At 47.9% G+C, this 27,603-nt stretch overlaps 1 protein-coding gene and 2 long non-coding RNA genes across 3 annotated transcripts; 1 reads left to right on the forward strand and 2 right to left on the reverse strand.

The window, feature by feature from the left end:
* The first annotated feature begins 1,679 nt into the window (after positions 1–1,679).
* Positions 1,680–3,851, forward strand: LOC129783370 (uncharacterized). Its single transcript, XR_008745260.1, has 3 exons — positions 1,680–1,715; positions 2,677–2,799; positions 3,735–3,851. It is a non-coding gene; the product is annotated as an uncharacterized LOC129783370 (long non-coding RNA).
* A 1,297-nt stretch (positions 3,852–5,148) lies between these two features.
* LOC129783343 (ribosome-binding protein 1-like) lies at positions 5,149–8,749 on the reverse strand. Its single transcript, XM_055793326.1, has 5 exons — positions 8,362–8,749; positions 7,668–7,816; positions 7,321–7,443; positions 6,156–6,308; positions 5,149–5,820 (listed from the first exon to the last, which is right to left on the reverse strand). The coding sequence occupies exons 1-5, from the start codon at positions 8,747–8,749 to the stop codon at positions 5,698–5,700; spliced, it is 936 nt and encodes a 311-aa protein (XP_055649301.1). The 3' UTR covers positions 5,149–5,697.
* A 3,505-nt stretch (positions 8,750–12,254) lies between these two features.
* LOC129783369 (uncharacterized) lies at positions 12,255–27,364 on the reverse strand. The gene is made up of 3 exons (XR_008745259.1): positions 27,011–27,364; positions 18,168–18,685; positions 12,255–13,108 (listed from the first exon to the last, which is right to left on the reverse strand). It is a non-coding gene; the product is annotated as an uncharacterized LOC129783369 (long non-coding RNA).
* Between the last annotated feature and the right edge of the window lie 239 nt (positions 27,365–27,603).

Consider the following 27,603-nt stretch of genomic DNA (forward strand, 5'->3'; position numbering starts at 1 on the left):
GGCAGACTCCTAGTCCTACCCTGCGCAGCTCTTTCACCGCGTCTGACAGGCAGACTTACTCAGTGGGACTCCAACCCACTGGTGGGACTTCCTCCCACTCTTTCCCATACAATTATTATAGTGGGACTCCTACCCACTTCCTCTAGTGCACGCACTTACTACAATTAAAAAAAGAAGTGTCTTACCCAAAAATCCAGGGAACGTCGCGAAGAGCCTTACGGATCGGGGATCGATGGGTGTCCCCGAGAAATCCTCGGTGCCGGCCGGAACCGATCAGGTCCCCGACTCCTCCGGTCTCCTTCAGCGAGGTCCCATCTGGGTCGCCAAAACTGTTACCGAAATCTCGGACTGAAGAACTTATCGACACCAATGTGATGTAGATAAGCAGACACTTCTTTATTGACGGCCGGGTGCGTGAGCGAGTCCTCTCACGATCAACGCAAGCCAGGTCCCAAAATCAGATTCCATAGATATAACTTATTCATACATATTCATTAATTATTCATACATAATCATAACATTTCCCGTAAATCATTTACATACTCTCCTCCTATATCCGATTGTGCGCAGTAGAGCTTAGAAAGGTCTAGAAATGGGTCTGGGGTACGATTTGGGTAGGTGGTGTATGAGTCGGTGGTCGCGATCTCCCCCTGCCGGAATTACCTTTTACTGAAGTTCACAGTTTCTTGGCAGGTAACCACAAGCTGTTCCAGTCGACTCTCCCCAGTTCCCATTCATCTCATATTCTGACATTTCAGTACACCTCTGCGTACAGAAGACTGGTTAAATACAAAGAAACCTTTCAACCCTAAAGTTATTACCTAAGTTTTAACGATGGTTCCAGCCCCTTCTTCTAGCCTTGGTACAGGACGTACAGAAGATCTCATAGCAGCTTTTACTGTGCAACTAAGAGTTTCATTAAAAATATTTCTTATCCTTCTATTTTTCAATTTTATAAAATGATTTTATAAAATCAATTAATCAATCAAATAAAGTCAATCAATCTTAACTTATTAACAAATCGATAACATGTCTTCATTGCCTTTCACTAAAATTCCTCTTTCCTGTGAAACCAGTTGTGTTTGTGGGTTTGGGATCTTTTTTTTCTTTCCTCCCCTTGTTCAGGGAGCAGTAGCCCAGCACAGTTCCACTTTATTTTTTTCTGGTGGTGTTACAACAGACATTGTGCAGTCCTCCTAACGCTTTGTCCATCAGTAATGCTTTCACTTTTTTCTTGTTCCTGTTTTAAGAGACACTATTGTTTTCTTTCTAAGGGCTGTATTTCTGTTATGTCCTTCATGATGAGTGAATTCAAAGTACTTTCAATGGCATAATACACTTTGTAGTGTAATTTTGTGAAAATGCTTCTCTATGAATTACAAAAAAGATTTCATTTTCTATTATTTCAGAGGTAAACCCTGAATTAATCAATCTTGGATGTGGTGTTTCTGTCTTCTAGAAATACGTGAAGCTTAACTTTGTTTTTATAGGTTGAGAAGGAAAAAGCAAAGAAAGATGTTCAAAAGTGCAGGCGGTGGCAAAACAGGAATGTGTGGATAAATTAATTAACATCACTAATCGGCAAATGAAACAAAAGATTACTGTAAGGAAGAATGACTGTTTGAAAATGGAGAATGAAAACACGATAGAAGAAAAAGACAAAAAGATTTTTTCATTTGGGGAGAGCTCAAAATTATTAAAATGCCAGTGAAAGGGTAAGCTAAGGAAATAATCTCTAATTCTTATTTGTAGTACTATGTAAGTGTCTTAGGTTTTCTGATACTGTGGTAGTTGAAGTAGTTTCCTCAGTGGTGAAAGCCATAGTGAGTAGTCCACTGCTTTTCAAAAAGTGAAGAAAATTTCTTCTTAGAAAACACTAAGCTCATGATGGAGGTTCAAATTTGTGGCCTGCTCTAAAAAAAAGAAAAGGAAAAAAGAAAAGAAAAAAAAAACCCATCCAAATTCCTGTGATTTCCTTGTCAATACTGAGGCAAAATGCATCTTTGAAACCAGAAAGAAAAGCAGACTGGAAAAAGCAGTTATTTTTGTAGGAAATGGCCACCTAGAAAAGAAAAGTAGGAACTTGGGGTTTGCTACTACTCCCTTTTCTAGGTGATTTTAGTGATCTCCGTGCAGTTGGTGTTTTCCTTTTCATTAAGTTAATATGCCCTTTGTCAGGAGAGGGTGATTTGAAGAATCAGTCAGCAGTGTGCAGGCGAGCGGAGGTTATCTTTATTCGGCAGCGCTGGGTGCATGGGGGATCGCGCCACCAAAGTCATGCACCCCGAGGTGACTTTTCAGTCCCCCCTTTATACAAGCTACTCAGACCTATTCATGAGTTTTCCAAGAAATGGTTTACATATTCATTACAATTCTGAGAATTCATTTACATATCTCATGCCTGCACAATGTCCTTGAGGAGTTGTCTCTGCGCAGACTCTATTCCTCAGGGGCCATGTTTAAAGTCTTTGTCTTCGCCACGTTGCATGTACAACAGGAATCTAAGACAGAACGTCCCTTCTGAAGATAACCAACCCAAGGCCTTAGCAGTCTGTGCATCCGTCATGTGGCAGTAAGGGTCCTTGGACATCTCCCGACTTTTAACTAAACGTAGGTGCGTCATCCTTTAGATAAGTGGTACAGCATTCGCTATTCAGAGTTCCCGTTGTTTGTCAGGCAGCACCAGTCCCGCTGTGTCACCACATTTCCTTCTCAACCTGGACTTGGGACAGAGACCAGTCCTGCAGACACCTCGGCAAGGAGGAGCCCTTGATGAGGACGACGACGAGCCGCTTTTGGGTGAGCTCAGAGCTGACTGAAACACAAGCGAAAAGCCCCAGCTCAAACCAGGCCGCTTTGCTTTTCTTGGAAGTCACAAAGCTTCGCTCTGGTGGGTCTCTTTGCATCGGAAACCCTTGTGCTCCCAACGCTGTGACCTGTGTGGGTGCCAAGTCAGAGCAGTCCGTCGCCGCCTGCCTTTGAATTCAAGGTTTGAACCGCGCAGTGTGGCCAGAGCGGGCACATGCTGCGAGAGGTCACGGACCACCATTTCCCTGGCCCTGCGGCTGAGCCAGCGCAGCCCGCTGCTGTGCCGGGAGCGGTGGGGACAGTGCCGCTCTGTCCCCACACAGCTGCCCAGAGCTCAGGGGAGGGGGCGGCCTGGAAGCGCCTGGGCTCCAGCGGCCGGCCAGAGAAAGCCCCCCCAGTTCTCTCGGGGGAAGTGACTGACATGTGCAGGGTTTCTCCTGCTCGGACTGCAACAAGTTTCCCAGGAAGCTCCCCAAGGCGTGGGCGTTTGGGTCTGAAGCCCCCCGGGCCGAGAGCAGGCGCTGCCAGGGAGCTAGAGCCCGCGGCAGGCTGGCCGTCACTCAGCAGGCAGGTGAACCTGCTTCCCCGCGCCCCACTCCATCCACCTCCGCCAGCTCTTACTTCCAGCCTGCTCCCCCCGCCCCGTACCCCCATCCTTTCCCCCCGTGCGGCAGCTGCAGCAGGCGCGTACCAGCCTCCCGAGCCCCCGGCTGACGCGGGGCACTGGCACGCTCAGCCGGCAGCGCTGGCCCCGCTGCAGGAGGGCTAGTCCGCAGGCTGCAGAGGAGTCACTCACTGACCCAGGGAAGGGAAAGCCCATTTGTTTAGGCTGTTTGAATTTGGCACGCACAGAACATATCCCAGTAACGCACGGGAGGCTAAGGGGTTTGGTTTGGTTTTTTCTTTCTTCTTCTTCTTCTCTACAGACATACAGGAAAACTCTGTGCAACTCCCATGTACACACTGCACAAAGGAAACAGCTTTAAGCAACCACCGGTGAAACGTGGAAGCCTTTTAAGATCTCTGGAGCTGGCACAGGAATGCTTTCTACCCCCCATACAAAAGGCATTTCAGTTTCAGGTCAGACTGTCTAGGTGGTATTTCCATGCATTTCTACAGAATTAAAGAAGCTAACAGACAAAAAGCCCAGATCAAGCCATATTAGTCAGGCTGATTGGTTCTACCACGTTAGATCAATAGTGATTATGAACAAACGGACCAAGTGACCAAAGACTGGGGCTGAGAATACCACTTTTTGAGATGTGGTTTCTTTTCACTGTACTACCCATAGAACTGGAGCACTCTGATAGAAGTATCGGCATTTGTAGACGCCTCAGAAGCATCTGACCCGCTAGTAAGTGTGTATTAGAGAAACGAAGGTAGTTCTAAATTAAACTATGTCAACAGAAAAGTAGTTGATAGAATCCCTCAGGCTGAAGGAGAACTCAAGGCACTTCATAACAAGAACACTGAACCTCTAGAACAAGTGAACCTTTAAATATTATTACTGCACCGTGAGTTTACAAGAGTGGATTAGGACTATTTCTCCAGAAAAATGTGTCTATTTTATGTCTGTTTCACTTCAGGATTGGCCTTTATTAGTACTGCTCTGCAACTGCTAGCACTAAGAATTTAACCCAGTTTTTGTGCCAACAGGTTGTTTTAGCCTAACTTTCACTACAGGTTTTCAGTTCTGTATAAAGTGGTTACAGGGGAAACTGTTTCTGAGTTTGGCCATTTGACCAGCAGCCTCAAAAAGACTGACTGAATTTTGCTTTTTACAACTCGGAAAATTAAGAACAGGAACCAGTTTGTTCTCACACCCCCACCCCACCCCCACCCCCCTTTCATCCCATGACACATTGACACTTTGCAGCGTTGGACCAACATTTTTGGAGACCTTTAGCGTTAATCCATTGGGGACAGTATTGGGCTGCTGGACAACCAATGCAAATATTAATAAACCAAGAGAAATCCTTAGATTTGATTTGTTGAGGGTCATTTGTACGTACGAGCTACATCTCCAAAATGTGCTTTATTCTACCAACAGCTTCCCTGCATTAGTGAAACCCTTGCCTAGAATGGTTGCTTTACATAACTGATCTATTAAAACATGGAATGCCTGTAGAGTTGTGGCACTGCATGACATCTACACGGGACTTGCTTCAAAAGCTACGACCAGGGAGCCTCCTGGCTTCTCAGCAGTGCAAGCTCGGGGCAGGTCCTCTGGCCCATTTGCTTGGCATTCGTGCTTTATTAGTTCATTAGAACACTAGTATTCTCCTTAAAAAAACACACAACACAACAACAGGAGGCATTCCTTTCTCATGAAGTAGAAGACGCAAGGATCTGTGTTCCCAGACACAGGAGAAAGCACTCTAAGCAGCTGGCGTCTGCTCTGTAATTAACTGACCACTGTTAATCACCAGCCATTTCAGACTTTCTACAAAAAGGAGCGCCAAATTCTTCTCCCTAGCTCCTGGTTGTTCTGTATGCACCAGGCAGGTCTCGCTTCTCTGCAGCACCGCTCCCATCAAAGAGCCAGCGACCTTTCTTCTGAAGTTGGTGAGCACAAGCTCTCCGAAGTGTGGAGAAATGCTGCAGTGCCTTCTGGTCCCCTCTGCCCCCTCCGCTAGCATCAGCACAGGTGACTCCAAAGCAGAGAGGGCTTCCCCTGCCCTTCCACTTGGGAAAAGCATCCTTGTTTCCCCTGCCAGGCCCACAGAAGCCATTTGGCAATCTCTTCCTCACTCCCTCCTCTACCTCCAGCTAGCTGGGGCGTCTGTAGAAGCACCCTCCAGAAAGGGGGTGGCCAATCATGATGGACAGCCCCCCCCAGGGCTTGCCAGAGGGCGGCCCCAGGCTCTGCCCCCACCCCCACCCCTAGTCTTACTTGCTCTCCATCTGACTTCTGATCTGGCAGAAGGCATCGCTCAGGATGGAGTTCTCCTGCTGCAGGCGAGCCAGCTGCGTGTCGGGGCCATTCTCCAGCTGCTCCTGCAGGGTGCGGATCTAGGGAGAGACCAACAGGGGTTGATGCCGCTGCTGCCAGCCCCTCGGCTCTCCCCTGAGGAGCCCACTCCATGGGCAAGAGGGACTGGCAAGGAAGCCACAGCGAGGTGTCTGTGCTGCTGACAGCCCCTGCGGCTGCTGCATCCCGTGAGGATGCTCCCACATCCCTCTTCTAGCGTGAGCACCACGGCTCAGGAGCACTGCGGGGCTCTCGCCCCTCCCCGAGGCTCTGGCCCCCTCGCCCACCTCGGTCTTCTCCAAAAGACCAGGCAGCTGCCACCGAGGGCCAGCCGGCAGCCAGCGGAGGAAGCTGCAGAGCACCGCGTGGGGCTCACCTTGCCCTGCAGCTGCTGCGTTTCGCTGACATGGTCCTGGTAGCTGGCCTGCACGCGTGCCTGCACCGCTGCCATCTCCTGCTCGCGGGCCAGCAGCTGCTCCTTCAGCTTGCCCTCCACGGCCGTCGCCTTGGCCCGCTCGGCCGCCAGCTCCTTCGAGGAGAGAAGCCACCCGGTCAGTTTCAGCGCAGGAACTCCCCTGCTTTAAGGGGACTCGAAACAAGTGGCCTCCTGGCTCAGAAGACTTTAAGAAGTGTAACCCTTTCGGCGCTGCCCCCAGGCCCAGCTACACCCTTCCGCACTTCCATTTCCTCCTGCATTAAGCTTTGGGCTCAGTGGCCACTGGATGCCACTGTTGTTCCACACTGGGCCAGCTAAGAGACAGGAGTGACAGCCTGGAATTTTATTCCCCTCCCCGGCCCCAGGATCAATATCATCACATCAAGTTTGGGGCAAAGCAGGAAAACAAAAAAAAGAAAACACCCCCACAAACCAAACACACCCCCCCTCCGCCCCCTGCCAAGGCAGGGGTGCTCTCTTGGCCGGCTGGGTGATGCCGTGCCGCTGCCCGGGGCTGCCTGCACAGGCCGGGGCTTAGCACAGCACTCAGTGCACAGGGTGGCTTCGCCCTCTCCTCTCCTGCCTGCAGGCAGATGGACCTGCTGCAGCAGGGTCCTGGCGGCTGCGGGGCAGGAGGTGCTGAGCACGACGCGCCGGGGGTCCCTTCTGACTTCAACACCCAACGAGAGGTGGAGGCAAGGGGCTGAGCCAGGCAAGGGGGCTGTAAAGAGCACCAGGCTCCTTAAAAAGGGGCTGATCAACACCTTCTCAGCTCAGGGGCTCTGCCAAGAGATGAGAAGGGCTTTACTGTCCTCCGGAAAGCAGCAGAAAGCTGCAGTCTCTTACGGGCACGGCTTTAGCCCCCTCCAGCTGCGGCTGCCCAACAGGGCACGTGCCTCCCCGGGCTGGATCAGGCCCAGGAGAGGAGCTCAGGTGGGCATCTCCTCCCCTTTTTGGGGAGAAAACAGCAAATGGATGAAGGGCCCAGAGAACCCCTGGGCTTCACCTCCAAGGGCGGGTAAGACGCGGGGAGAGGGAGGCACACGGCGAGCCGTGAGGCGCAGAGCCCGTGCCAGGGGTGCCGGGAGGGCTGCGCGGCACTTACCTGGCTCAGCTCCTCCACCTTGTTTCTGGCAGCGGCTGCAGCCTCCTGCTTGGTGGCGAGCTGCTTCTCCTTCTCCTCCAGCTGGCGTTTCAGGACAGTGACAGGGTCACCCTTCTGCTTGGCCTGCCGGCGCAGGGTGGCACATCAGCGGGGACCACCACCTCCGCATCCAACCCCTCCACCCCACACGCACAGGGTCCTGCCCTCTGCCCCAGGGAAAATTCAGCTCCTGTCTCTAAGGCTGCCCCTCGGGGGACAGCCTGCCCGAAAACGGGCTGCCTTCACCCCTCCGCACCCCCGGAGGCTTGGCCCAGCCCTGGTGGACGCGACGCTGCTGGCAGCCCTACCGCGTGCCAGGTGTCCTGGACGATGCCCGCTTTCTCCGTCAGGATCTCGATGAGCCGCTGGGCCTCCCCCTCGCCGAACACCGTGCTGCTGACCGTGGACACGAGCGTCTTGTAGGGCAGGTGGAGGGGCCCATCCGAGTCCGCAGGTGCTGGGGAGGAGAGAGGAGGGGTTGGGAGCGCTCGAGCCAACGGCAGGGCTGAGTAGCATCGCCTCAGTTGACTTCAACCCCATAACTGCCGTTTCACGCCAGCAACCGCCCAGATGTCCACAGCCAAGTTTGATACCTCTCTAACTGAAAGCAATGTGACGAGCGCTGGGGACGGCGCTCACCACAGACAAGCGTTCCCTGAGCCAGCTGCCACCTCTGCCTGGCTCTGCTACTGCTCCTGCCGCCCTGCCACCGCCCTCCATCACACTGATCGATTCCAGACGGAGCTGGGCACGCTTTGCTAAAGCCAGGGAGCAGAGACGTGGTGGGCATCAGAAGCTGGACTCCATCGTGACACAGCCTCGCTGGGGGACTGTCGCTCCACGCAGCGGTGCCAGTGATGCAGAGCAGCAAGGTCGTCTCCTGCCTTTCACCAGGCAGGTTCGTTCCAGCTCTTTGCTAAGGGAATGAGATGACTCCAGCCCTTCTCCGATCCCTCTGCCGGCTTACCCGACGGGGATATATGCAGAGGAACTTGGCCTTACCTGGCTCGCTCTTCTTCTTGGATGCAGCCACCTTCTTGACAGGTCCATTATGCTTCTGCTCCTCATGGGCTGGAAGAACATTGCTTTTCTTTATGGTGACAGAGCTGACCATTGGAGCACTTTGGTGCGCCTCTGGGACCTGTCCATTAGGTTTCTCTTGATTTTTCTTTCCTTTTCCTTTTTTCTCAACAGCTTCCTCTTTCTTCTTTTTCTCTTTTTCCTTCTGCTGAGTCTTCTTAAGCCCTTTGCCTTGCTTGGCCAAGGCTTCCTCAGAAGGACGGAGGACCTTCTCCATGAAGGTGAACACCAGGAAGATCCCGATGGCTGATACCACCATCAGACCTCCAAAGAGCACGACATTCGGCATCTGAGGGTCACAGACATCCATCCTGCCTTATTCTTCTGTGCCTGCAAGACACCACAACAACAGTTAGTGGGGAAAACAAAGAGGCGCAACAGCCTCTCTGTGAGCAGCGAGTTTCCCATGTCCATCTGTGTTGTGTGGGCAACCTGCTGACACCCCCCGCCCCCTCCCAGGTTTGCGCTCCTCCGCTGCGCTGCCTGCGCACGGTGCTCCAGCCACACCGCAGGGGCTGCTTGCGCTGGCTGCAGCAAGCTCCAGAAGAACCAAAGAGGGGGAAGAAAAAACCAGGGATGCAATCAGAGACAGCCACGAGCAAAGTGCCCATGCCTTGTCCAATGGGACGCTTTTGCACGACCCTGGGCAATCCCTGCAGCCCTGCGGCAGTAAGAGAGCCCGTTTCCAGACTGCCTGGTGCAGTTTGGCCAAGACCTGGGCTCTCCCTGGGCCACCTGGCCTTATCTCTGCGCCCAGGCGCAGGTGGAAGTGCATCCAGGGTCTCAGCTCTGGAATAGAACACCCCCCTGGAAGGGGAAAGCATGCACGGGAGAGCTTTCCCCAGCTTTGCAGCAGCCCTGGCCGCCTCCCTTTGCCAGCCGCACCCTGCGGCACTGCTGGCCTCTGCCCAGCCTGGCAGGGAGGACACGCAGTGACCACATCCCACTGGGTCGCTGCTCCCAGCCTCCAGTGACGAGAACCACCCCAGCAATGATGCTACAGACGCCACACAGAGAACCAAGACGCTACCATCTCCTTGCAACGCAAACACCAGGAAAAGGCCTAAGTTCAAGCCAAAAAAAAGCAAAAGCATGGTCATTAACCATCTCATCTCCCCAGCAGATGCCCACAGGAAGAAACGAAACTTGCAAAGGGAGCACTGGATGTGGTGCTTCTCTTTCCACCTCTGCTGTTAACTGGCGGGCATCCGTTCCCACCCTCCTCTCCACGCTCAGGTTCTCCACCCATAACACACGGAGCCGCAAGGGAGACTGTACTGCCTGGTCTGAGACCTGGCAGGCAGGGTGCAGCCCCGCGCGGAGGAAGATGCTGCTGCCTCCACTCTTCTTAATCGCTAACCGAACCCCGTCCCGAGTCTGGAAGCCAGGCTCTTCCCCGCTGTCCCACTCGTGCGTTTCCCCCATGGGCACCACCTCCACGTGGCTCACAACGCCCACCCCCCACCACCCACCCACCCACCCATCCCCCCCGATGCTGCAGTCAGGCAGTTCATCTGCGCAGGGGCACTCCCCAGGAGGTGCCAGGCTGCGCTTTCTCGCTTTCTCGTGATCAATGCATCAAGCCCTCAGCTATCAGAAGTTCCCATCCCCGCCCTTAACTGTCAACATCATTGAATTTCCTCTTTAAGAGGTTGTGGGCTGGGGACGGAGGGAGTGGCTGGAAAGGGAGGAGGCAAAAATAAGAATAAAACTAAGGAGATCAGCATCTTTTCAAAACCTCAGTGCTCACAGGGAGAGACCTCAGAGCCTTTCCCTTTCTCACAGCCGACAGCGGCGAACTCACTCCCAGCCGAATCCGCACTGGTGCAGCGAGGGGGTGACAGGGCAATGAAAACGTCGCCTCCAACCCCCAGGGGGGTTGTTGAGGGCTGTTTCAACCAGCAGCCCAGCTCTCCCTGCCCGCCTCGCCAAGCATCCCAGACAAAGCAGCAGAGAGCCGGCAGGCGGGCAGGCTGCCAACGCCAGCTGGAACCAGCCTCCCCCCGGCAGGACCAACTTTCTACACCAGGGCACCGCGCGAGATCCCAGCTGATACTACAGGCATCGCTATCCCAGTCCGTCCCAGTCGTTTGGGATTTCAGCGGCCTCAGCCGGCTCCATCCCAGCACAGCTGGTGCCAGCCCCCTCCCTCCTGACAACGCAGCATCACTTTGGGATGGTCCCCATCGGGACAGAGGGATTATTCCTAACCTGCAGGGTGAAAAGGGATGGATTTCCTCTTCCTGGCAGGAAACAGAAACGAGGGTCCAGAGAACATGTACCCACGTCCTTCTGCTGGCTTTAGGGCCAGACCAATGTGCCCCGGAGCTGACCGGGGCGGAGCTGAGCGCCCTGCATTCCTCACCTGGCAACCCCAACAATGCGCTGGTACCAACAGAGCTGCTGACCTCACAGTGCCACCGCGTCAGACTTAGATCAAAATTCGCCACTCCAGCTTAGGGCAAGGGCATCACTGACTGCTGGCAAATGCTCTCCAGCCCCGTCAGCTGCTCCCGCCACCTCCCAGAGCAGCTGGATGCTGGATTGGCCTTTGGGTTTTGGTTGTGGATGGCTGGGTTTTTTGAGATACTAGTGAGGGATGAGAACTTCACAAGTGAAATGCCCTGTGATGCAGCTCAAGTGAGCTCTGGCTAAAACTTACACCGTCTGACTGAATTTTAGAGGCACTAGAACTGTGCGCAGGACAAGAGCAGGTTTTGCAGTGTCTGTGACACCACAGCTGTGCCATGCAGAGCAGCACATCTGCACCATACAGGCTAGAAACCATTAGCTTCCTTCTAGAGCTGCTGCTGTGGCAGAGGACGTTCAAGCCTGTGTCTGTTGAAAGACACGATCTCAAACACCCTGTGCAACAGTAGGAATTAACAATGCGCTTGATCTAGAGATGTGGTTGTCATTACTCATTTCAAAAGGCATTGCATCTCCACGTGGAGAAGCAAAGCTCTGTTCAGCCTGTCAGACACCGTTAACCAAGGAGTAAACATCTTGCTGCAGCATTCAGAGATTTCATGCTCAGTCGGCCTGGCTTGTAGCCAGAGAGCGCCGACCCCCTTCAGTTCCTCCTGCTGCACTGGGCCAAAATCTTGCAGCCTGCAAGACAGACAGGATTGTTGTGCAGCAGTGCCAGCCTTCACACGACAGCTGGCCAGTGGACTGCAACTAGCCAGGGAGGCTGTGCTGCACAGGTGGAAGTTAAAAAAAAAAAAAAGAAAGAAAGAAATCCTGAAGAAATTCAGCTTTTCTCCACATCAGACGGCTTGGGTTGGGCTCCCTGATCTCCAAAAAAAGAATCCATTGTTGATTCCTTGGAGCAGCAAAGCCTTTCTGGTCTCTACAGCCCAGATGCTCACTCTGATTCTTTCACCCACCTCTCCAGAGCCAGCGGGAGCCGAGTCAGCCATTGGAGCCTGCCTGCGTGTAGCTTCCTCACCCGCCATACCCAGGGTAGCCCTAGAAAGGAGAGGTGCGCTCCTGAGAGAGCCTGCAGCGAAAAGGGGAACAGTCTGAGCACGGATGTAGTGAAAACGTTCTCCCCGGTATTTCTGCATTGCTATTTGGCATGTAGCCAGATGTCTGCTCTGACACACGTCAGAGAAAACCATCCAAATGCCTAAGCTAAGGCAGGGCTTACCTGCTTGGTGACCCGATTGCCTCTTCTAATGTTACTACCAAGTACATTTGATTGATTACTAGCATGCTGGAATACCTACATTAGTATGGATGGAAACGGAGCTTTTGAAATTGATGTATCGGCTCCTTCCACCCCATCCCTGAAGGACCAGGCGCGTCCGAGAAACAGGCCAACACAACCGTTGAGATGTTTCAAGCCCTGTTATCAGGCCCACCAGGAGGATGTGTTCCCCCTGGGTAACGCCAGGGATGCTTGACTGGCCTGCGGGCTGGAATAACGCTGCTTCTGTTGGTGCAGGCAAAACGCTGAGGTGGCCAGGTTACAGGAGTGGTGCGGCAAGCTGATGAACGAGCTGTCTGAGAAGTCAGAGGTGCTGCGGCAAGAGGAGCAGCTGAGGAAGAGCTGGGAGATGAAAGTGGCGGCCTTGGAGAGGCAGATGGAGCAGCTGCAGGTCAGGCAAGCACCTGCAAACCTGCTCCCCTCAGGGAGATGGGGCGGGTGGCTGAATTGTGTGGGATCCGTGGGGTTGGCCATGGGGAGAGCTCGGGGGGGAGATGAACGTCTGCATTTGGAAAGCGAGCTGCCTGGTGGACCTCTTCATCGCCTCCTGCCCTCTGTCAGTTTGTCACATGCAATGAACTCTTCTTGCACATCCCCGGCAAAGCCCAGGGGGCACGCTGCCCTGGTGGGAGCCGTTCTCGCTAGAGGTTGTACAAGTTTAATATTTTAACTGAAGGAACAATGAGGTACTTACACGGCAGACAACAACTAAATTCTTCTACTCTCCCCTTTCTGTAATAGTTAGTTTCAGAGTAGCTGTCGCCGTAATCTCTGAGAAAATGTAGAATCTTTCTTACCGAGAGAGTTGCCTGTGTCTGAACCGCGTCTTTTCCTGGAGAAAGATTTTACAGATGAATCTGTCTGTCCTACAGATTCATTCACAGGCTCAGCTCCTGAAGTGAATTGTCTCTCTTCTGTCTCCGCTGTCCTGGATTCACTTTTAACACTAGTATTCTCCTTAAAAAAAACACACAACACAACAACAAAAGAAATAAACCCAAAGATCACTCAATGTTATCTTGTAATAAAACTAATATAAAACCAATAAAACAAAATAAAAGCTATTCTTCTCCACTCCAAAAGGGCATCCAACAGGTGTTGAACACTGCCTAGACAGTTGACATAGTAAGTGTTTTTAACTCAGAATTAAGGTTGCTAAATTGAAACAACCTCTTGCAAAATATCATATTAAGCAAAATATGAGATCAGAAAACTAGAATACACAAAGTTAGGGTACATGTCCCCACAGTCTGAGCTTTGCCCTCAGTTATTAAACTAGCTAGAAGAAATAAGCTAGAAGAAATACAGGCGCGCTCCTTGTTACCAGCACGTGTAATAATGACGACAGATCTAGCTCAAACAACTTCGCAGAGCTGTGTGATGCAGAGCCACATGGAAACCACACGTTTCTGGTTGGGAATCTCACCCCACCCCATCCAGTCATTAAGACCTTAAGTTATAATGTGTTGCTTGCTTTTTAGAGCCCTCTGCTGCTGCTCTGCATGTGTTTTGCAGGCAGCCATTGGGCAGACTGGTACATTTCCATGATCATGTGGCAAAAATCTGCAGCTTAAAAAAAAAAAAAAAAAAAAAAGAGAGAGAGAGAAAAGGGCCAAACAACCAAGTTCTGTTTCTATTTCACTGAGGCAGTACAGGCCCAAAGTTAAGCACCTGGAATTTAGCTTTAGACAGAAAAATTTTCTCAGTATCACCTGTTCTAGAATATTCATCTCCTCTGCAAATATCTTATCCATCAATGACCTAAAGATGAATGACTGCTCAGAGTCTGCAACGTTTCCTTCTGTTAAGAGGAAAAAAGCTTTTGAAAACCATTATGTGTGAGTTTACAGAAGACAAGAGGTCACACTTGGTAATAAGACAGTCTTTCCAAAAATCACGCTCGCCACCTTGAGTCTGTCATTACTCAGTGCTGAGTATATAACCTGCTATGTGTATACATATCAATAGAAACACACGTACATTCCTTGACAAAGTTGTATAATATCATTCAAAAAGACCTGTGCAAATACAGTAATGGAGTACTCCAGGGAGAACTAGTTCCCTCCAACACACCTCCTGCACTTGCTGGACACCCACTTGACTCTTTTTTCCATCTTTGAAATGCGCTGTCTGGATGTACTGCTTCAGTACTGTTAACAAGGCCACGTGAAAAACACGTGGCTAGCAGTGCCTTTTGTCTGATGTCTGAACCACAACTCCTTCCCAGGCACAAAAACAAAGGCGGCAGGCAGGCTGTAGGTCACTACCTACACCAGCTAGAATCCAAGTCTCACGAGTGATGATGACCTCTTTATTCCTGGTGACATTTACATAATAATAAATTTCCAGGAAAATTAGTGAGCAGCCTTAATCAAGCAGTGAGAGAAGGGAAGATTTCTCAAGTAAGCGTTCTAAACTGGATATTCCAGCGAACAACTGCTCTAGAAACAATTTTAAATAATGAGATTTGCAGAAAGAAGAGAATAATGAAGAGCAATACCAGGTGGGGGATGTAAAAACCAAATTGCAGTGTTTGATAAAGAAAAAACAAGTAACATGCATATTGGGATAACCATTATCAAGAAACTGTTACCAGCCGACGTGGTGAAAGAAGTCTTGACACTCTAACTAGCAGTTCTGCAAAGGACCTGGGGGTGCTGCAGTGCCCAGTAAGGCTAATGACACCTTGGGCTACACCAGGACGAGCGTGGCCAGCAAACTGGGGAAATTTCATTCCCCCTCACTGGTGAACCTGTACTTCCAATGCTGTGTCCAATTTTAACCCTTACAGCTGCGTGTGTGGAAACTGAAGAGCAGTCACACTGCACAGCACCCCTTTCAGATTCCTTTTTATCACTGTGTTCGTAGAATCTTACGCACCAACTCTTCAGTAATCTAATGTAATAGGTAATAATACCATTTTCATCCAAACAGCATCAGCCTAGCCCACACAAGTCTGGTTCCCAAGCTATCCCTTTTTTTTATTGTTTGGTCTTTTAAGCGAACATGTTTCTGACCATGGATTCACCGCACCTGTGGACAGGCCCTCCACTCAGGTCTGATACTTCTGCAGCTTCAGAGTCCGAAACATTGTTTGGCGGAGAATCAAAGCTACCAAAGCTGACAGACGTGAAAGTTTTGCCTTTTCACCTCAGTTACTGAAAAACGCCAAAACTGCTTCATCTCACTCACTACTTACACGACTTACGAGACACTGACTGGACTATACCTATACCCAGCTGGAACCATGATGGGAAGCTGAGGTACTAAAACTAGCAACTCGCATGAACGGGGTTTGCTGGATTCACCTTCCCCAAAGAAAGCAAGCGTTTCAGCCTTCACAGAGGTATGCGGCCAAGGAGACTGAACGAAATAGAGGCAAATTCCTCTTGATCAAGCATTACAGACATGTTCTATTTCCACTTTAAGAAGCAAATAAAACATTTCTTAGGAGTAGGAGTGGAATAAAATATGCCCATTAAAGGCCAAAGCCTGTAAAAGTCTAGGACAGAAATTCACTGAGGCTGAGAGGGCAACACTGGATCTGAACTGTTGAATGTACTAACTCTTTTCATGTAAAGAACTGCTCTTTAATTTGCTGTCTTTTAGGAAATTGGGAAAGCAGAATAAAGCAGGTTTCTACTAAACTGTTACTTCTATGAGGAAGACAGTTCAAGGCTCAGTGCTGGTCACAAGAGTAATTAAATGCTGGGAAATACCTGAACGAAACAGAAAACAAAACAGCAAACATCTTTGTGTCACTGTAAAAATGTTCTCTTCATTTCAGAAGAGGATGTACTAGAACAAGTTGAGAACAATTCCAATGCTAACCAGAGGTGCAGAGCAGCTGCCACGCAGAGGAAGCTACAGCAGGGCTGTACAGTCAGGAAAGGCGACTACTGAGGCGGCTGTGATAAGCGATGCGGAAAGTCACAAGTGACATGCAGTAAGCAGCCAGGGATGACAGCTGAATGTCCCTTCTGAGACGGAAATGGGGAAGCATCACATGAAACTACTAACAGCCACGCACAAAAGGAAGCTCTTCGTGCAGGAATAGCCCGTGAGCAAAGTACCAGCTTGGTCAAAAGGTCCCGTATGCTAAAACCGACAGTTTCAAGGGCTGACTTCAGTCCACAGAGCAGAAACCCAAGATGAAGTACACAGCATCATCGCAAGTCCTCGGGCTGAAAGTAGCTGGAAAGTATAAGCAGGAATGCCCTGCTCTGTTTGCGGGCCTTGTTCTTGCTCTTCCCTACACATCAGATTACAGCTGTTGTTTTGAGACTTGACACTGGGCAAGACAAACCTTTGATCTGACCCAGCAGAGCTGTTCTGATGCTCTTGTACGAACAGTGGAGGAATTTGCTCCCCCTCTGCTCGTATAGAGAGGAACAGAGCGGTCTTCTGTGCACGCCCACTATTCTGTCACAAGCTTGCTCTAAAACACATGGTACCAACAGCCGCTGAAAGCCTGAGTGCTTCCAGACGCAGGGATGAGGAAGAAAACTGTGCTGGAGCCTGATGTGAGGAGTACAGGCACAGAAGCCTCCTCTGGAGAGTTCGGCACCTGCCATGACCGCAGGCTCTGGACAAGCAGGGTGTTAAGTTAACCTTCCCTCTCCTGAGTTTGGGAGGAGGAGACTAGTTAAAGAGTAGTTCTAACAGAAAGAGGGAATCTGTCAAACAAAACGCTGAACAGTCCCTGAATTGCTTTTCAATTGCTCAAAAAATGAGGCCAGTTATTTAACCAGTTACGGTCCAGGACCAACATCAGGATTCTCACAAATATACAAAACCTCCCTCCCAAACAACTACGTGGTTCATGCGCTTAATTCCCCCAGTTCTTGACAAGGAATTTCAGGTCATGGACTCCAAAGGCCTTCAACAAGGGACAACCTATCATTCTAAAAACGCAGTCCAAAAATTCTCGAAACTGACAACATTTAAAGTGCGGTCAACGCTTAATATATTGAGTGGGCACCAATTAAGGAGTGCTGCCAACTCTATGCACTAGCACAGGGATGTGCTCTTCCCTACACAGTACGGAGCAGAACAGTCTAGTCTAGGCTTGAGCTATGCAGAGGCTTGATCAGAATACACAGCCCTTTCTAGAAAGATACCCAAGAGGAAGATGACTAATCTTTATAACGCTGGCTGAAAGCAACAACGGGAGGTTTGCACCAGCTGATGATTTCCGATCTAGAAACTTCAGTGAAGGCGTCAAGCTACCGACAGAACAATAAGACAGTAGCTTCAATGCATACACAAAAATGAGATTTTGAGTGCCTACATGCAAGGTAGGTCTCATGCAGGAGAAACAGATGCAGTCAATCTCCTGAGCTTACCTTGTTTTCAAAACAAACCAAAAAAAGCGCAGAGCATGCATTTGCTGCCTTAACAGAGTAACATCTAGAATGCCCCTCACTCCTCATGAGACTTACAACTTTACCTACAGGGAAGACCAGCTCCAGGTAGACTGAAGTACAATTACAACTTGTTGTACACCACAAGGTATAAACCAATGAAGATGCTTTATACCATTCAAATGTCAAAAGACTATACTTTCCACTGAAAACAGAACTTAATAACTATTTATCAGAAACAATCTAACCGTTTATCTAAATTTAAGCAAAAATCTGCCTCCAGTGGCAATTCTCAAAATACTCTTCTTTCTTGGAGATTAAAAGACGGTATGTTACAACCTAAAAAAGCATCCACTTCATCACCACGAATACACCTGCACTACACATGTTTCCCATGCAAATGAACACCCTAACTTGGCCAACAGGCTGACACATGTCATGCTCATTAACATGGGATACTTTTTCATTCCGTCTTCTTTTTGTATCTTGCTTTACCAAGCAAACCCTTCACTGTCCATTAACAGCTTAATTAAAGAAGCCTTCGGTTCTTGAGCAGGCAAGAATATTGAAAAGCTATCGGTCCAGACCCTAGTATTACTATCAAATATAGTTAGCTCAAGAAAGATGTTGGTTTACCTCCCTTTACCCCTTACCTGCTCTGGACTGAACAATTCTTCCTGAAAAATCATGAGGGAGAACTCAGCTGGGCGGTGATCTGGTTCTTTGCTCCGTTCTTCATCTGCTTCCTGTGTGGTCAGAAGTTCTTGTAGTATTTTAGCAGCAGCAGCAGTTTCTATAGACAGAGTGGGATCGGCAGCACAAAGAATGTCAGAAGGCTGTAATGGAGACAAATTCAGTGTTCGATCTGCTGCCACCAGAAATGACGTGTCTGAAGTTACAGGAGTGAGACGTTCCAGCTGGCTTTCCTCAGTTGAAGAAGGTGTGTAACTATTAACAGGCAGTGCCTGATTTCCATTAAGCTCCAGGATTGAACTCTGGCTCTCTACAGGTGCCACTTCCACTTTTCAGCTTTGCATGATGAATGCACCTCATCGGCAACCTGAAACATGGCTTCAAGACCGACTTCTGCCTTCTTGTTTTCTTCAGATATATTACATAGCCAGTCAGATGGCATCAGTTCAGCTTCATAAGATGACTGCATTGGAGGATTCTGGAAAAAACAAAATACAGTGAACTTTTGTATAAAAAATTACCATGACAGGATGTGTATTGATTCTGTTTATCCATTTATCCAAAAGCTTGAAAGATTGTCTGTTATTCTCAGTTAAAATAGCAAGTTTAACCAGAAGAAAAAAAAAAAAAGCTACTGCTTTGTCTTGGTTTTCATTAACCACCTTACTCTTGGCACACTTCCTTTCTTCTATTCATGGTCTATCCTGGAGAGGAGCTGGTGTATGCCTGCAGATGCATTGTCTGCACACCCTTTGCACCGCAGGTGTTAAATATACCCAAGCATTCAAATCAGAGACTTCTGGTCTTAGTAGGACCTGTGGGGGTACACTAGAACCACCCTCTTCACGTGCCACATATGTAATAGAAAATGAGAGAGAAAATCCACCCGCCTTCAGTTCCTTCTAAAACTCAAGCATTCCTGTTGTGTATAAACCCAGTATAAACCACAACATTTTTAAGCAAAAGAAAAAGGTCCATATGCTGTAAATGTGCATATGGACAACACAACTTGAGGAACTCACCGCTTCTTAACCAATAACATAATTTTCCTCCTCAAGCGACTGTCCATAGGCACATCTACACAAGGGGTGCCCCCCAGGGACGCCCCAGTCCCAGGAGGAGTGGGAGTTCAAATACCGATGACAGCAAATACTGTAAAACTGCCCTGCCTGTCACAGCCTCACATCTGGACTCTCCTGTCATGACAGGGTCCCACAGAGGCACAACTCGAAGTCTGCATCAATCTGCGTAAAAACCCGACAGAATTTCAGGTCAGAAGCCCTTCTTGTAGAACCTACAGAGACTGCCTTTGCCATCACAGATCAGGTCTGAACACTACTAAAATTTTTCACTGTAATGACATCACAGGACAACAGGACACAATCAGCAATCCAGTGATGATTTTTTTAGTAGAATTCATATATATCGAATAACCTTTGAAACAGAACGAAGACAATGACAAGAGTTTTTCAAAAGCATCAAGTCCTACCCAAGTGAAATAATAGATGACATTTTAACAGCCAGTGTCTGTACTGCTACTTCTTCTGGAGGTGACTCAAAGGACACTAGAAGGGTCATTTCTTCTGACAAATACAAGTCATACAATGATGTTGAACAGAAACTCAGGTCTATTTAAAATACAGCCTTCTTTTGGAAGAGATCCAGCATGAAGGATTAGTCCTTAGTGCCTGACTATCCTTAGACCTTCTAGCTGAGGTCATGGTTAATGAAAAGCTACTTCCAGAGACGAGTAAATTAGAGAACAGGAAGCTACAGGATCACCTACTAGGAAAGCCGTATCAGATCAAATGCCAGTGAAGGACTTGGTCTCTCCCTGAAGGAGATACCACAAAGAGATGAGATCCCGTCTCCTGGGTGTGTGAAGTCAAGTCCTAGTGTGGATTTGTGTAGATGTGCCAGTTTGCAGATAGCCACAAACTGTGGAGGGTGGGGGGAAACGGAGGGGGAAATAAAACCTGGAATTTGAGAAATTTAGGTTAAGTTAAGCAAAATCTTTTCATTAAAGGCTAAGCCACCTTTATGTTTTTATGAGATAGGTTCACACATTATTCCTCTAATTTGATTTTTTTTTCAGTTCTATTTTTTTTAAAATGTTAACAAGGTGTTTCATTTCTGTTGCACTGCTTGTTTACTGTCGTAAGTAGTCAGGATTTTAATTAAGATCTGGGTTACCAAACCGTCCAGGAATAAGATCATCCCTGCCAAAAACCGACCAACCAACCCACCCATACTGAATCTTTTTCTGCCTCTTCTTAGGGGACCTCAGCTTGAAGCTGTTACAGCACATATTGTCCTCTTGGATGCACTACAGGATCTCGTATGTATTTCCAACAGGAGAAAGGAGCCACACAAAGGTACAATTTAAATCCTTTTAGTTCACCTGGAAAAGATGTGACAGACGAGGATGGGGGGGGGGGGCAGCAACGAAACAAGGAAATCCGATAAAAGATTGAGAAGTCAGGGCTTGAAAGACTAATAGCTTGCTGGTCATGCAAGCTCAAGAGGAAAAATGGTCTGACTTAGCAGAAGTGGTGAAAGAGAAGATGGGCATTTCACTCATAAGATTAGCATAGCGTGAGCAGGAATTAAAGCACAACCACACCTTTTCAGGGACTGCTAGCACTACACAAATCTGGCTTGAGTGCTTGGGCAATCGGAATTCAGACTTGATTTCTTTTTGAAATAACATGGCTGGTTATCATTCCTTACTACAAATAGAAAGTTTTTCTTCTTTTTTCTTGCACGTTTATTTCTTCCATTTCCCGTTACCTCTTGCTTCAGTTCCACAAGGAAATACTGACAGCTTAATAACCATGGTAATAGCAATAATCAAACAGCAGGGCTGCTATTAAAAAAATAAAAATAAAAATGAGGTGAGGGCAGGAAAAAAAAAATAATCGCTGAAATCCAACATGTAGCCTCAGTTCACATCTATGATAAAGCAGCGGGGAAGTATTGAGCTAATGGTTGTGAGCTGCCAGCACTGCTGCTGCAGAAGATAGCAGGAGGTCTCTCAAAAGACTCATTCCTACCCAAGGATACCGATTCATCACACTAATCCAAACCCCACTTAAGAGAACCCAAATGGAAAACGGGTAAGAAGTTGTACCCGAGCTCCCTGTTTTGTAACCAACCGTGATGAGAGTGTAATACAAACCTCTGAAACCCCGATTTCAGAAACCTGGTGAGATACACCATCATCAGCCACCATGTCTGGGTATAACCACCTCTGCCCCCTTGCCATTCCACGCAGTAATTCTCTGTAGCTTTTTCTGGAGAGCAAACTGCAGCCAACCAACCAGTTAGTTACCGGCCTGGTCTGCCCGTGTTCCAGGCAGGGTCACCTAACACTTTCAGCAGCTCAGGTGCGTACTGTACAAGCCCAGCAGCTGGCCTCCAAGACCCAGAAACTCCACCTGTCTTAATCTCTCCTAAACTTAAAAAGTGATGCTCTCTGCAAGACCCAGTAAGAACAGCACAAGGTTTAAGCTTCCTTGTCCGAGAGTGCCAGCTTTTCCTTCTGAGACCACAAAGCACCGTCTGGATCCAACAGAAACGGGGCTGGTAACCAGCTTGCTGACTGCTAGTGCGCCGATACGGTTCGCTGTCTTCGGGACTGGCCCGGCAGTTTCGTATAGGCTTTGCCACTCCTACCTAGCAGCGCACAGCGGGACCAAACAGCCTAAAACGCCCCGCAAACCACGCTTCAACAGCATCGCACTGAATTCCTGCAACTGGTGGAAGGTATTGAGTGGAACGATAGGAAATATACCATGCAATAGTTCTATTTTTTGTGAGGAACAATAAAAATGCTTAGTCAGCCAGGGCTGATGAATTTTACCGCTTTTGAGGATTTGTGCAAGTGGTTACTGATGGATGATCAATACGCCAGCCGGGCAGGATGCTCAATACTGCAGCTTGCCACATCCCCCAGCAGAAGTTTGGGGAAGTATATGCCCCAGAACACACAAAAGGCAAACTGATTATTCCCCACAGCTCAGCAAGAACCGCAGGCAAACTGCTGTCTTCTGTACCACCTGCACAGCCTGTCACCACGTTCCAGGAGAAATGACCTATGCTATGCTAAGACTCAGAAATCTCTAGAAGTCCCGTTGATCCACGCGGTACGATAGCTGTGTTACCCTGCTCAGAGACAGCCGGTTACTGACCTGGTGGAACTGATACAGGGCACTGCTCGCCTTTGGCCTTCTCACGCAGAGGATCGCCTTCCCGCAGTCTCTGCCCAGATGCTCGGCAGCTTTTTGCTGGGGGTTTCCAGGAAACAAAGCAACCACTAGCAAGTGGCCTAAAGCTCTTCTGACTCCACACACTGCCCACGGACTTGCTTCTCCAAACAACTGAGTTTTACTAGACCCTTTGGACACCGTATATTATCCTTCAATCTAGCCACAACACCACCTTTGACAACTCCTTTGGAATGATTTACTATCCCATTGATCTCGGCCTTCCGAGATAAGCTATTTAATTGTGACTTCCCATCGCTCAGACGGATCCTCGCGTCCTGGATGAAAAAAGCAGCTCACGATCAAAGTGAGAGGACAAAGATGCACTGCGCGAAAAATAAATACTACAATATCGACGGCATGACTGGCTGTTGGCTATTTATAGCCTTACACTAACGTGTTATCCAGGCCATAACCTGCCCATCTTGGATAAGCTTATTTTTTAAAAAAACTCATGAATAAAAGACAAAGGTTGATATTTACAAGACAGGAAACTGGATGATCAAGCTTGGGTAGGTCAACCCTTTTTCAACACACATAAGCATAACTTGCTTTGCTTGTCCTCTGTGAGGGGGGAAAAAAGTATATGTGTTACGCTGTAATAGAAAAGGAAGCCCTTGCATTCTTACTAAAGATCTTCTGATATCTGATAAGCCAGGCCCTCCAAATAAGGTGCAGTTTCCACTAGAATTACATAACGCATTTACAGGAAGTACTGGAGTTATCTTTAATAAGAGATCTCTGAGGCGGGGCCCATTCCAAAAAGTCACCTTAGTTTTTCTCATTCAACAAATGAAACTCAGGACTGCAGGAAGCTGTCCGGGACAAAGAAGTGGAGCTGCTTCTCAGTATTTTCATAATATTAAAGAATCTCTTTTTGTCCAGGCAAGAGCATTCTTCCAATACAAATGCAGGCTCATTAACTAAAAGTGATTCTGGTGAAGTCAAGCAAAAAAACACTCCGCTGATGAGGACACCCACTATGCTGCTACCCTGAAACCTAACCTGAATTACAAAACTACCCGTTTAACATTCAGTGGTTCTTTGAAATAGGTATTTGTAAACCACATCACTTTCACTTTATCAAGCAGATCAATTTTCAAATTTATATCCTTAATTTCACAAGTGTATAAACCTGCAGCTCATTCATACAGTCTCCTTCGCTTTCACCTCCTTTCAGTAGGCTACGCTCACCTGGAGAAAGCTGTCGTGGGTGCACGCTGAAGCAGTAGGACCAGCACAGCCAGCCAGAGGATCTGTGTGGGCTGCTGCTGAACAGCTCTGGTGTGGCTGCAAGAATTCAAACACAGCTATCAGACTGCCGGAACTTGTGTCTGGTGTGCAGTTCTATTGCTTACTTCGATTAAACATTTCAATAATCACACAGTAAGCGAAATTCCAGAAATTTATTGTTACCTCCCAAGTCATTTTAAGACCAATTTCTTAATCTTAAAAATACTTATTTTAAGATATGTATAGATATATTAAAAATATATATTGTAAAATTGATAAAACACACACATACATGCAGAAACTTCATCATCAGTCTTTTCTGTCTTAATATCACCTTTTTGACTTGGCTGCTTGAGTTTCTTGTCACAATACACCACAAAGTGCATTCACATAGCTGAGCCTAGGTGTTCATACACACATACACACTTGTGACCATGTGAATTTTAAGACTTACAAAGAAAATGAATTATCTTAACCCAGAGTGTGTCATTCCGAAGAATATCATGACTACTCCTGAACTACCACTCACCAGAAAGGTTTTCATATGTAAATGAACCCTACAGGCACAGATGTATGCCAAAGGCGCGATTGGACTTGCACTGTCAGGTGGCACCAATAACTAACATGTCTCACATGGTCTCCATGACTGATTTTTCATTATTAGACACTCTCAGATAATGAAGCTTCAACGCATTTCTTTCACCCGATTCTACTACTGTCAAAGGTTTTGCAGATAGCCGAAAGTAAACAGAACTAAATCCTTACAATAATTATGGTCTAAGGCTAGTGGGGAAAAAGAGACTTAGACGAGCATATTTTATTTTACTGACTTTTCAATAAGAATCATAATGAAAAACCAAGGAATTTTTTTGTCACGCAAGTTAACAAACAAGTTTGAATACACATAAAAAGAAATCTTTTCAGAAAGTTCTACTTTGATTTCATTTAATGGGACTTCAAAAGTGAAATGAAGAGTCAAGAATAAGATTGAACATACATTCTTCAGTTCTCTCACTTATTAAATACGTATCTTAAGGTTAACTATCACTTTCCAAACAAACTAATCTTGCTGCTGTGCTCTCATGATGAAGGAAACCAGACTTTTTCATGTGGACATATGAAGAAACACGCTTTCAGCATTCTGTATGTTATAATATACAGAAGAAAGGATAGCGGAGAGATTAAGAGATACACAGGCACAGAAGTAAAACCGCTGAGACAGTCCTAGAGCGACAGTGAAAATTAAAAGATTTATCATACTCCAGTGAAATGTCACTTACACTCTCAGAAACGCTAATTAATTCACTGGGGGTTTCAAACGCCTCAGATTCCCTAAGTTTCTGCATTTTAGTTTTGATTACACCTTGCAAAATTTGGTATGTTTTCACCGCATTCTCACACCCACCTCCCACCCCAGAAGATTCTACCTGAGCAACATAGCCAAGTTATCCTTTAAACTTAAAGCAACGAGCGTCACCCAGCGAGAGAGATCTCCATATTCATGTCTAAATCTACGCTGGTCTCCCTCAGCTCCCCTACAGGCAGTACTTCAAAACAGGCACTTCCAGGACACCGGTAATCTTACCCCAAGACAAACTCTAAACCGAGCAACGTGAATCGCACCCGAGACGCCCCTTTCCTTCCCCTGACTACGGAAGAGGGCTGGGGCCTTAGCTGAGACAGAGACAACTACAATTCATCATGATGAGTTTCAGCCTATGCTCTGTAACCATAGAAACGCAAAGTGGGGACCACCTCCCACCTCCCACCCTAATGAAGCAAGTATTCTGGATGAGGCTTGGAGCAACCTGGACTAATAGAAGGTGTCCCTGCCCACGGCAGGGGGGTGGGAACTTGCTGATCTTTAAGGTCCCTTCCAACCCAAACCATTCTGTGATTCTCAGGACACCTGCTCCTGGGAGAAGACTTAATAGTTAGCAGCTGGTAAGGCAGGCTCCACACTTTGGCCACCACAGTAATCCCTGCATAAGGGGCACAAGGCAAGGAGCATGTGGCAGAAGTTGCCTGTCTCTTAAACATTTAAGTGTGTCTACAAGAAATGCCCAGCTCCTCAGAACCCTTCCTTGACAAAAATGACGTTATGGAAACTAGCGATTATTGCCTGAAATGTTCTCAGCAGAGGTCTCAGAAGAGATGCACAAAAGATGTAATGATTTCACTGTGTAGGATTTCTAAACAGGGACAGATAGCTGTCTTTGTGAAGGTGCGGCTGCCAAAGGAGGAGCAGGCAGAAGGAAAGAATAATAACTGAGCTTTAGTTTGTTCAAGGAAAGGGTCACTGTTCTGAATTTCAGAAGTTTTAGGGAAATTAAACAAACACCACAAAACAACAACAAATAGACCACCACTCCCCAGAAAATAACCTATCATGTGATTTTTCCAATTCAAGGTAAGGGCAAGGAGAAGAACAGTAATTTGCTTCAACTCCTCTTCTGAAGAATAAAAACACTGAAGTGAGACTGATTTATTTTGTAATCAAGTGATTAAGTGAGACTGACAATTGTGGCAGAAATAATTTCGAAAAAAGAAAGGAGCCAAGACTTTTGTACTTTCTAGTCTTCAGTGCATAAAAAAATACAACATAAAGAAGCTAAGCAAGAAAAAAAAATTTAGATACAAAAACAGTACGAGCAGAATGAAATATTCTACACCAGGAGTCCTCAAACTACGACCCGTGGGCCAGATATGGCCCCCCAGGGTCCTCAGTCCGCCCCCCCGTATTTACAGAACCCCCACACCACCACCACCCCCACCGGGGGTTGGAGGGGGAAACCAAGCAGCCGCAGATGACTTCCGGCCACCTAATCCGCGCGCCGGCCCCCTGTTTAGAAAGTTTGAGGACCCCTGTTCTACACAATACGTTTGACTGATCTTTAAGGTTTAAAACCTTAACCTGGAAAAACATGAGACCAAGGCCTAGGATACTACTTCTTAACAAGGTCTCAGCGCTTTAATATCATTGTCCAAGTTTTGCTTAATTGAAAAAACAAAAATGAAAGTTAGCCTCACACCGACTAGTTTTGGACAAATGTCTTTCTCCTCGCCCTTTCACCTCAACAGAAAGGCTATCCAGAAAATCACCAGGGGACACGCAAAATCTGGAGGAAGGACACGAATAGCAAACAGAAACTCCTTTTGCTTTAAAGGTCCATCTTCCTTTTAGACTTGACACTTTCTAATTCTCACTTGAGATATACACATGGCAGAGTATTATAGAAAAATATTTGAAAGTCTCACTTTAAAATCTGTTTTTGAAAAGCAAACGCAGAAATTTTTTTCCATACCTGTTGGATAGCAGGTTTGTGAGTACGGCACTGAAGATGCAGAGCTGCTACAATTTGCAATGGATGCGGCAACGCTTTGAGTCCCTTGCTGAAGTGGCGGAAGAGAAGCCACAGGCTGGAGTGTGTACGTGGCTCCCGTTGGAAGCGTCTGGAGTACCGGAAAGGCAGCCCCTTTATCTGGAAAAGCTGGGGAAGCCCCTTGCCCTGGCAGCAACCCAAGTGGTCCCTGCTGGATCCAAGTGGAAGGGACTGGAGTCGGACCTAATCTTTGTGCCGGTGAAGTGCTGGGGGCTCGGCACGAGGTTGCCGTGTAGGAGTAAGGAGGGAAAACACCTTGACCGTAAAGTTGATGAAACTGTCCTACAGCAGCAGTCCTGCAGTGGGTACAAAATAAAGCGAAACAAGTGTTAAGGAAAGGAGTTTTCACAGGCAAAGAAAGGCAATATGAGGAGCCAAGGCTCTACAACATGATTTGGGAAGACTGCCTTTGCTCCAGCATACTTATCCCAGAAAGGAGACTGTACTCTTAGACCCGAGCATGCAGTAACTGCTGTGCGGCACACGAGTGAAGCGCCAACACAGGTGTCTGCGTA

The sequence above is a fragment of the Falco peregrinus genome, unplaced genomic scaffold, assembly GCF_023634155.1.
Source record: "Falco peregrinus isolate bFalPer1 unplaced genomic scaffold, bFalPer1.pri scaffold_35, whole genome shotgun sequence".
Taxonomy (NCBI): Eukaryota; Metazoa; Chordata; class Aves; order Falconiformes; family Falconidae; genus Falco; species Falco peregrinus.